This window comes from Pinus tabuliformis, chromosome 2_2 (assembly GCF_031772625.1).
Source record: "Pinus tabuliformis cultivar Carrire ecotype Pingquan chromosome 2_2, CPIR1, whole genome shotgun sequence".
NCBI lineage: Eukaryota > Viridiplantae > Streptophyta > Pinopsida > Pinales > Pinaceae > Pinus > Pinus tabuliformis.
In genome coordinates, this window is record NC_142300.1 from 1192583244 (window position 1) to 1192594443 (window position 11200).

An 11200-nucleotide genomic window follows, 5' to 3' on the forward strand; every position below is an offset into this window, starting at 1 on the left:
TAGTGAACTGTAAAAGTACCTAACCTCACACCACATATGAAACCTCATTTACTGCAAGTTAACTTAGAAGACAAACAGAGTGCATGTGCTTCTTGCTTCTTGCTTCTTTAAAGCTTTGCATGTTAAAAAAAAGCAAATAAGAGCTAACAAATATTGCTTCTTTAAAGCTTTGTATTACCTCTACACACTAAATGATTTGCAACACATTTATAATTGAGTTGTAAATATGATGACAAACAAATGAACAATGAAATCTTGAACAAATCACTTATTTAAATACGAAAATTCCATAAAACAGTGCACTGTAAAAGTACCTAACCTCACACCACATATGAAACCTCATTTACTGCAAGTTAACTTAGAAGACAAATAAAGTGCATGTGCTTCTTGCTTCTTTAAAGCTTTGCATGTAAAAAATCGTATAAATTGTGCTTGCATCATTGTCAACCAAATCATGTATAAACGTTGATTGTGACATGCCAACTCTCAAAATCTAGAAGGTAAGGAAATTTTCCCCCATCATTTGGAGTTGATGAAACATGATGCAAGCACAGTCGATGATGCTTCTTGCTATGACAACACTAGAAGGTAAGGAGATTCCTAAGGAACCTTTAAACAGAGAGAATGGTTCTTGTTGTGTAGGGTAATGGAAAAGAGTGCCATATCTATTAGATGGTTGGACAAGGGCTAAAAGAATTTATGTAGAACAAATTGGTTTAATCATGAGAAATGAATTGCACTGAATAATGAGCTTAAAGATGTATTGCAATGAATAATGAGCTTAAAGATGTATAGTAGCTTTCCTTTGCACTTGTGGCATCAAAGCATGGATTGGAGGTGCAATCCATTGTTGATTCTTACAGTTGGGTAGTGAAACACTCAGTAACTGCCTTGGCACTGGACCTCAGAGTCTTGATTGGAGGTGCAATCCATTGCTAATTCTAACAGTTGAAACACTCAGTAACTGGTTTGGAAGACTTCTTTTGATTTTAAATGGTATTCATATTCATCTTTGTATGGAATGCTTGATGCTTGTAATTTGTTGTGTGATCCATGAATTAAATTGATAATGAATAAATTATGTTTATAAAATAGTTATGTAGATAAGATTGATGACATTCTCCTAAGGCATGCTTGTGATTAAATCTGATTGTAAACAAAGTAGAGTGCCCCAATGGCCAAGGAAGGCTTTGGGTATGCAAGAACTCAATTGGAGGATCAAAAAACAAAACTTACTTCATAATACGAGTTGGTGCCTTTTCAAAACAATGTTTTTAGAGGATTACTTAAACCTGATAAATGATGTTGTTTCTCAATAACATAAAAGAAACCTGATAAATGATTTTGTTTCTCAATAACATAAAAGAAACCTGATAAATTATTTTGTTTCTCAATAACATAAAAGACATGACTGTTAGTTCGCTCTCAATAACATAAAAGACATGATTGTTAGTTCGCTCTCAATAACATAAAAGACATGACTGTTAGTTCGCTTATTGATTGAAACAACCTGTGTTAATGCCTAGGAGATAAACAATATTTTAAGAAAACCAAATAGATAATAATGGATGAGGGATTGACTCTATAGATCCTTGGCACTGCCTTTCTGAACAAGGTCATTTCTTTACTTATTTTGAGATATTACATGTTGGATGTTATTTTTTTAATTAACTTAACCACATATATCATACAGACACGAAGACCAGTTCACTTCTCTCAACGCACTAATATAACTTTTTAATATAGGCAAAAAATTTATTACATTAAAAAACATCCTACACCTTTGGCTTGTGACATTTGACCAACATAGACAATAACCCCCATTATCTTGGTATGCACTCCAGCAAAGACTTCACCCATTGGCCACACTATAAGCTACTTGTTAACTCCACCCAGCTCTCGCTTGCCTATAAGTTTCACAAATAACTCTATAAGCATGAATCTACAACTTGTAAACTAAGCCATCAAATATCATCAAGAAGCTCATTGGTCCATTTATTACTACCACTACCTTGCTACAAACATGATCTGTAGGGGTATGCCTTGCATGAGGGTACACAAAAAGGGGCTCAATGCTCCCTGACAAATTACAATATTCCCCCAGGAAGAAGGGGGGCAGAGACAGCTTGCCACCCCTGAGTTAATTTCAAGGTCAAAATTTCAAGAAGTGAAAACGCTGCAAAGAGCCCACACCAAAGGGTACAAACATTACTAATTAAAATATAAATAATTTGAAATGAACAGGCCATATGAGAGGAATGTAATTTTTATAAAGAGATACCAATAAATATGTGTATTATGGGCATCTAGATGCCTATCATACGAGGCATGTAAAATTAGTAATCAAACGTAGCTCAAACATCTTTTACTCTGCAAAGAGAACATGTAGATAAGTCGAATGTAACCTTTATAAAGAGATACCAATAACTATATGTATTAAGGACATCTAGATGCCTATCATACGAGGCATGTAAAATTACTAATCAAACTTAGCTCAAACATCTTTTTGCTCTACACAGAGAACATGTAGATAGCTCGGATGTAACTTTTATAAAGAGATACCAATAATGATATGTATTAAGGACATCTCGATGCCTATCATACCAGGCATGTAAAATTAATAATCAAACTTAGCTCAAACTTATTTTTCTATGCAAAGAGAACATGTAAATAACTCACGCTATAAAGAGGCTCTAGGTCAATGTACCCCCAAATAAGAGAGATACATCTACAACATTGTCTCCAATTACAGGAAACAGGAAACAACAAGAAAAGAGTTTCTAGAAATGAAAATAGCTAGGGTATAGTATCGAGGAAACGTGAGGTAAACATCTTAATAAACTATACTAAAGGAACAAACCCTAAACCCTAAGGAACAAACGCTAAACCCTACAAGCAAGACTTTATAAGCTACAAGCAAGCAGAGAAATCGTAACAGAGGGCAAAAATTCACAGAAATTCATAGCAAATTTAAACAGAGGGCAAAAATTCACAGCAAATTTAAGTGTTGCTTGATTAATGTAGGGGAAAACCTTCAAATTCCCAAATTCCAAACAACAACAATGCAAACAGAGCTAAATTCACAAATTCCAGACACCAAATTTAAGTATTGAAGAACACAATAACTAAATTCCCAAATTCCAAACAGCAACAGTGCAACCAGAGCTAAATTCATAAATTCCATACAACAAATTTAAGTGTTGAAGAACACAATAGCTAAATTCCCAAATTCCGGACAGCAACAATGCAACCAGAGCTAAATTCACAAATTCCATACAGCAAATAAGTGTTGAAGAACACAATAGCTAAATTCCCAAATTCCAGACAGTAACAGGGCAACCAAAGCTAAATTCACAAATTCCAGACAGCAAATTTAAGTGTTGAAGAACACAATAGCTAAATTCCCAAATTTCAAACAGCAACAGTGCAACCAGAGCTAAATTCCAAACAACAAATTTAAGTGTTGAAGAACCGCAGAAGCCACCAGCAAGTCCAAACATCCCCCAGACCTCGCCACACCTCTTCTGCAACAACCACCTGCAACACAAACTTGCAAACACATGGAAAAAATAAAATTTGTGAAAAAACCTAAAAAAAAAATCGAAAAAAAAAACCCATGATTTTGCAAAGTTACCTTCATTGACCTCGAAACCTGAATGTTGACCACTGAATTGCTTCCCAAACAACAGGTCGCAAGGATGAAACAACATGGCAGGTATTTGTAAACCCCCGACAGTGCAGAACAAACAACAGCGGCAACCATAAACCCTCGTCGAACTAGGTCAAGCAACCACACCAACAACTGTAAAGCACAAACAAACCACTGCAAACAGCGATGCCATGCGTGGTTAAGCAACCACAAGATAAACCCTAAACGACCAAAGAACCCCTGCAAACAACCTCGCCCAGTGAGCACCACCAGAATGGTGAACAAAGCAAACCAATACCGGAGCCGAGAGGAGCCATCGCCAACAGAGCAGATTGCCCACACACCGGACACTAGCAAAATAACACAGAGCTGCGAAGACATGGTGTAAAACACGACAGACAAAACCCTAAACCCCACTTAACTGCGAGTATTTAATGCAGACACCTACAACAACACGTGGCAAGACCCACTAGCCACCTGTGGTACAGCGTCTATGGTGTCTCCACGTTGGTAGGTGAGGTGGACGGGAGGACGCATAGGTAATGGCGTCCCTCCCCTATGTGGGAGATAAATTTTAAGCAAGTGTTTGTGTTGAAAAAAATCAAAACACCCCTACACTTAAAGTGATTGAGTACTCATTCTCGGTTCACAGTTTATCAGAGAGTGGTTTATCGAAAAGTTTGAGTGCCTGTAGCAAAAATGACCTTGATTCAAAGCACAATAGGCTTGCACTTGATTTTCCATGAAAAGATGAGCACGAGGTGATTTTAATGGAATAGATACGCATCGGTATTGGATATTACTTAAAAGCAACTTTTAAGTTGAGCAACTTTTGCATAGAGCAAAGATCTCGTAAAAAAATTCCACTCATTGTAACAACGCATTACACTCATTAAAACACAAACAACTAGAATTGAAAAGCTTTACCATACTCTTAAAACAGAGTGATCCATCCTATATTTGAAAACTGAAACAAATTATATTGAAAAATATATATAAACAAGAACTGATCCAAAATTCTGATCAATAGATTCAAATTCAATCAACAATCCAACAACAGACTAAGCCAAACTGGAAGAAACCAAAGGCCAAAACCACAACCGATTGTAGATCACTTCTGCAACAAGCTTGTCAGTGCTGGAAGAAATGCTGTCAAATTCATTTATTTATTGTTGATGATTTAAAGCAAATACTGTTAAACCCATTAATTATTGCTGATGATTTAAGGCAAATACTCTCAGATTCATTTATAAGGACATTTAATTGAAGTTTTTCCTTGACTCTAGGCAACTTAGTCTGAGAAATTTCTTTGTAGAACATTAATAAATAATTTGTTTTAAAAGATGAGAGTTAAGTCGGAATCATTATGAACATTAATAAATAATTTGTTTTAAAAGATGATAGTTAAGTCGGAATCATTATGAAGTCATCGTTAGGTTAGTTGAGATTCATAACTCATTTAGGTTGTCCAGCATTTGGTTTTAGTTTGATCCAAGAACACATGATAATGTTCAAGGGTTTCTATCAGATGAACAATTGATAATCATATCGACTCCAGCCAGTAGATCAATTCTTAGGTTAGGTCTCATTTGGTTTGGTCTTGTGTTAATATCCATCTGAAATTATAAGTTTTCGTCATTGTTTACATCAGAATAGATATTTAAATGGCAGATCCAGACTTACACAGTCCAGTTTCTCCTTTTCGAATTTAAACCTTTAGATTTTAGGTGAAATATCAATAGGTCAATTGAGCCTAATCGCTTTTTGGCCTTAGGTTTTTCATTCAGTAGAAAACTTAAAATCGCCTCACATCACACCTACAGTAGTTCCAAATCTTTCTGCAATAGATGACTGAGCGGATTACGATTGCTGGATAAATTCCCTGATGTTCTTTTCATCCTGGGTCATCATGGCAATCAGTTTCTTGCAATTTGGCTTGGTCTATTGCCGGATTGTTGATCGATTTCGGTTCTAGAAAAAAGATTTTCTTATGAGGGGTTTTCAAATTTTCCCCTGATTTTGCCTAGTGATGGTGGCCTTTCTGTCGTACTTCCATTTTTTCAATGTTTTTAATGCTTATTGTTTTGTTATAGAAAATCATAAAAAAATCAGAAGCATATTTTCATTCAAAATAAATAAATCAGCAACTCAAGTTTAGAGGGCATTTTTGCAAAAGACACTAAACTCCGGCATCGGAGGCTTTTGTAGGGCTCATTTTGTCCTCTTTGAAGAAGAATTTAATGCCACTAAAATAAAATGCAACAAGAACAAGATAATATGAATACATGAGGGTGTAACTAGTCCAAATCTGGGGTTTGGAGGTCATGAGACAGGGGTCTGAGGAAGGATGGAAGAAGAATGAGATATCTACTCTGAAGAGGACAACGAGGCTCTCCACAGGTTTGTGAATAGGGAAGAGCTAATAGAGACTTGTAAGCAATCCAAAAGCCTTTAGTGAGGACTGTGCACTATATAAACCTCTAAATTTGGAGCAGAACATGTCAAAGTTTAAGGGTCCTGGCTTGTCAGAGAAGAAGGTACAAGGGTTAACTGTGGAAAGCACTTGTGGTATGCTGGACCAGTTCTTGTCCAAGGTCAATGAACATCGCCATTATTGTGATCCTGTCAATGATTATCAAGAAGCCAACCCATCCCATCACAATCTATTGCTCCAATTCACTCATTAGCACAGAGAAATGAACCAGTGGAGATATGCAAGTTTCCTACTGAGGATGGAACAGCAGATTTAGGATCTGGCATGTTGAAATGGGAAGAACCAGACATCAATTCATGGAAAGCATACTCACAAGAAGTGTCTGAAGAAGCGAAAGGAGAAGGTTAGATTAGTGGTGGGGGAAGACATAGGGCTGGAAGATATTATGCGGCCTTAAAGAATTTTGCCGTAACTAATTGCTTTATGGGGAAATTTGTTTTGGCGGAAGGCTGATGAGGTGGCTGGAACAAAAATGGCTAGAAAAGATAAGATAATTTTATTAATGTCCAACAAATGATGACATATTCCATGCCAAAATACCATACATTGCTCAGGGGCTGGTTGGCATTCAAACTTCAGCTCTTCTCAGATGTAGATAAGATATTATCGAAAAAATGGTTCTGGGGTCCCTTGTTTCAGGATATCAGGAGGTGGAAACCTGGATTTGACCCGAAAAAAGAACCAATATACTCACAATCTACCGTAGAACTTCCAGGTTTACCAATGGAAATGTTGAGTGAGGCCATTCTAAAACATATAGAAGATGTTATAGGGAAATTCATAAGGTTAGAAGAAGGGTTCTATTCAGAAATTGATAGAAGAATAGTGAAAGTCTTGATGGAAATGGATTTTTGAGGACTTTTAGGGAAACTGGAAATCAAATGGGGGAACTAGAATTATCTGTGAATTTTAGTTGCTGGAATATTCCCTTCAGATGCTCACAGTGCCATGAAATTGGCAATCTCTGGAAGGACTGTTCTTATCAGAGAAAGGAAAAATGTCGGCAGTAAAACAAAAGCCAGTTCCTAACCCTATGAAGGTAGAAAATTTTGCACATTTAGAAAATGCTCTAGGGGTGCTGCCAGAAAATGAAGTCAAAAGGCCCCATACCCTTGAAGGTAAGGTCAGGGGCCTGAGCAGTTAGGCAAAGAAGGAACTTCGTTGGATGCTTGCAAGATGCAGGAAGTATCCATATCAAAAATGGGAGAAATCAAGGATGCAGTAAAAGGTATGTTTAAATCTGAGTCTAACCCTGTCTCTCTATCCTTTTCAACTCCCAATATTTTAAACGATAAAATAGATATTGTTTCTGGGGGCCTTCTGGGACAAGAATAAGGGGTAGATACTCAAAATGTAAACCCTAGCAATCTGGATTTTGCTCCAATTTGGAACTTGCCAATAGTATGGACTCTATTAAACCCCTGGAATCATTCAAAATGCCTTCTCCAATCTCTATTAGGAAAGGACCTGATAGCATATGCAAACCATCAGCTGCCACCTTATCTCAAGACCCTGACCGAGCTTTGAAATGGATGATAATAGGATAAAGAGCCCTAGATACAATCTCAGATCTGCAATCCATAGCTCCCAAAAAGGAAGAAGATAGAATTGAATGTGGCTTGGCCAAAAAGAGATTAAAAAAATCCCTTCGATAGTAGAAAATCACTCCTCTCTCGAGATAAAAAGAAAGCATGAAAGAAGTTAAGGAAGCAAATGACAATTAAGGGGGCCCTTGGAGCGGGGAAAGCCTCAAGGACCCCAAAACCATGATTATTCTGAATGTGAGAGGGATAGGAGGTGACCACAAAAAACTAACCCTCAAAAGATGTTTTTCCAAATTCAACCCTGATGTTGTTCTCTTGCAAGAAATGATATGTGAGAGGAAGAAAGTTGATGCTATTGAATAATTGTAAAAATTTGGGGGAAATAAATGTGTTTAGCAGCACTGTTTCATTTCACCAAGAAGAGGACTTCTGTTTCACATTTTATTTTGTTGTTTCAAATTCATGCTCAATTAATTTACTGTGATAAAGACAGAATATAATGACTCATATAACAGAAAATTTGAGCTAGAAACATAGACATGACAGAAGCACAAAACTCAGGATCTCTAAAGCATAAATCTGATCTCACCAAAAATGCACACACACAAGAAGATACAACACAGTGTATGAGCAAGGCTCAGGGATAAAACCCCCAAGATGGGGGAAAACCCAAGAGAAATGAAATTTGTCTATTAGGGCAGATTCAAACAAATTTACAGAAACAGAGATACATGCTTTGAAGCAAATGATACTTAGCTATCACAGCCTTCAACATAAACCTCACAGTTCGTCTGATTGCAGCCAACTCCACTCAGGATTCCACGCAGCAGCCGAGTATTTGACACACTCAAAACTTGCACGGCAATCAAAAACCAGAAACCAAGTTTACAGTAGCTGAATCTTAGCAGCTGCTCTTGAAGTTGATGCCTAGAGCAAGCCACGGTGCCAGCAAAAGGATGACACGAGCTCCATCGCTCCATCAGACTTCAGATTTCAGCTGCGTCGTACCAGGCCCAAGTACTGCAAAATAATTTCTGCAAAGCCAATTCTGAACTCAGGCTTCTTCTCTGCTATACGAATTTGTCTTTTGTGCCCAGACTTACGTCTGCATTAAAGTTTATCCTCCTCAAAAGACTTCCTCCACAGTCTTTTCTCAGCCGTCCTCTGTTCTCGCTATGTGCCCAGCCGCCTCTTTTCTTTCACTTAATGACTTCCAAAAGCAAAATACCTAAGGCTTCAGATCAAGGGATGAGGATGGTCCCACTTGATCAGTGATTGTAATTAAATCACATAGCACGGGTGCAACCACAGCAAATCGATTCCAAACACCAAAACTGCAGAGGCCGGAGTTGGAGATGGGACTTGCTTTCATATTGTTTGTATCCTACTATCCTCCTACACATACCAAATATTAAAGCCTCCCAAGTTATTTTACGTTAAAGTCACTAAGAGAAATTTTAATTTCACTTTACATGAAACCAAAGTGGGGCCTACATTGTTGAATTGGGGTAGCATCGGATGTGCTCTAGGCCTCAAATTTTGCAAGGAAACTTAGACACATGCATTCTCCACTACCCAGAAATTGTTTTGGGAAAATCCACCAGGAGACAGTTTTATTAAAATAATTAATTATTTTTAATGGGACCCTAAATCTAAACTTAGGAAATTAAAATAATTAAAGGATATTAATATAAACTGTGGGTAAAACTTCTAGAAGAAGGCGGACATCCAGTCAATATGATCCTAGCCATTCATTAGAATCTAATATGGGTCGTTGATTGATCAACGAGAGGATTATAAGAGGAAGCTTGATGGGAACTTGGAGAACACACCGAGAGATCAAGAAATCGAATTTCTGAAGTGAGAAGTTCTCAAAAAGAAGTTTTGATCGAGTAGATTTCTTGCAGTAAGGGGCAGTGAGTATCCGGAAGAGGGAAATCAAAAAGTTGCAAGAGGCAGCAGGTCAAAACCCCAGAGAGTTTGCGTAGTCCAAGCTGGGAGGGCAGTATTTCGAGGCAGTCTCTCTCTGAGTGAGTCGACAAAGAGAAGGGCTACCAGTTCAAAAACTTGTCGTGGCACAGGGAGCAGCGTTGAAGTCTCAGCGTGAGGAGGAGCTGGTGGGACGCAGTTTTTCTGCAAGCCGTTTTGCTAGGGAGAAAGATGTCAGAAGAGAAGGAAGAAGCACGGTTGAGGGAATTTCTTCCTCAGAGAATTCCTAGCCAAGGAATTCGAATTCTCACAAGTTGAGCAGCAGCAAGAGGCAGCAGTTTTACTAGCTCAGCAGGGAGTGCGTAGGCTAGCCTAGCAGCAGCACAGAGGAGAGAGGAGGTTATTCGACATTTCTATTTGGCAGAGATGGCAGCCGCATCTCCAAGAGGGAGGTGGGTTGATTTAGAACTATAATTCGAAAGAGCTACAGATGGGCAGGATCCTTGAGGAGTTTTTGTGGTAGCAAGATGGACTAGTGTCAGATGGTGCCGAGGAGTGTCAAAGAGACAGTTGCAATGGCTAGAAGCACTAGAGTCAGCAATGCAGATGGCACAGAGCAGAGGTCAGCAGCAGCGCAAAATATTCAAAGGGTCAGTGCAGAGACTAACATCAGTCAAGCTCCAGCATTCACGTGGTATCATACTGAACACAGTTAGTTCAGTAATTTTGGATGTTTTTCCGTTGTTGATGGAGTAGTAGCAACAGTTTGTAGTGCAGTGGTAGTGCTAGCAGCAGCACAGATGCAGCACTTGAGAGGGAGTTGTAGTACGGATGCAATGTTGACAGTGGTAGTGTCAGCAACAGTACAGTTGCAATAACAGCGCAGTAGTTGGTGTACAGCATGTCAGACATCAGCAATGCAGAGGACGATGCTTCAGAGCCAGAGTAGTATGCAGCAGCATATATTGCTAGAGCACATTCCTCGCTAAGAGGGAGTGTTGATTTGGGGTAGCATCAGATGTGCTCTAGGCCTCAAAATTTGCACGGCGGCTTAGACACATGCATTCTCCAATACCCAGAAATCGTTTTGGAAAATTCCACCCGAAGACCATTGATCAGAATCTAATCTGGGTCGTTGATTGATCAACGAGAGGATTATAAGAGGAAGCTTGATGGGCACTTGGAGAACACGCCGAGAGATCAAGAGATCGAATTTCTGAAGTGAGAAGTTCTCAAGAGGAAGTTCTGATCAAATAGATTTCTTGCAGTGAGGGGTAGTGAGTATTCGGAAGAAGTTCGTTCTCCTGGGGCGGAGAGTACGAGGCAGAGAGAGGGCAAAACAACGTCCAAATAGAGGCAGACGCTGGCCCACGCAAAGCTGACGTAGTGGCAGTGCATGTTGGGCGTGGAGCCTAATTATCTTCTTTATTTAGAGGTACAGCCGCGTTGGACCCCAATTCGTAACGAGGTGGCAACACTACCCATCGTTTAATCGTCGTCAGGGTCGTCTAAGGGGGGTGACGGTGATTTTTTGAGCCCCCCCACCCTACCCCGGCAAGGGTTGCCCCCGAAGCTAAAAATAGA

The 11200-nt window shown here is 38.9% G+C and overlaps 1 protein-coding gene across 1 annotated transcript; it reads right to left on the reverse strand.

Annotated features, from left to right (window-relative positions):
- Window positions 1-2865: 2865 nt before the first annotated feature.
- On the reverse strand, window positions 2866-9047 carry LOC149197769 (uncharacterized). Its single transcript, XM_089403995.1, has 2 exons — window positions 3635-9047; window positions 2866-3537 (listed from the first exon to the last, which is right to left on the reverse strand). Exons 1-2 carry the CDS (start codon window positions 4028-4030, stop codon window positions 3457-3459), a joined length of 477 nt encoding a protein of 158 aa, XP_089260121.1. The 5' UTR covers window positions 4031-9047; the 3' UTR covers window positions 2866-3456.
- Window positions 9048-11200: the final 2153 nt, after the last annotated feature.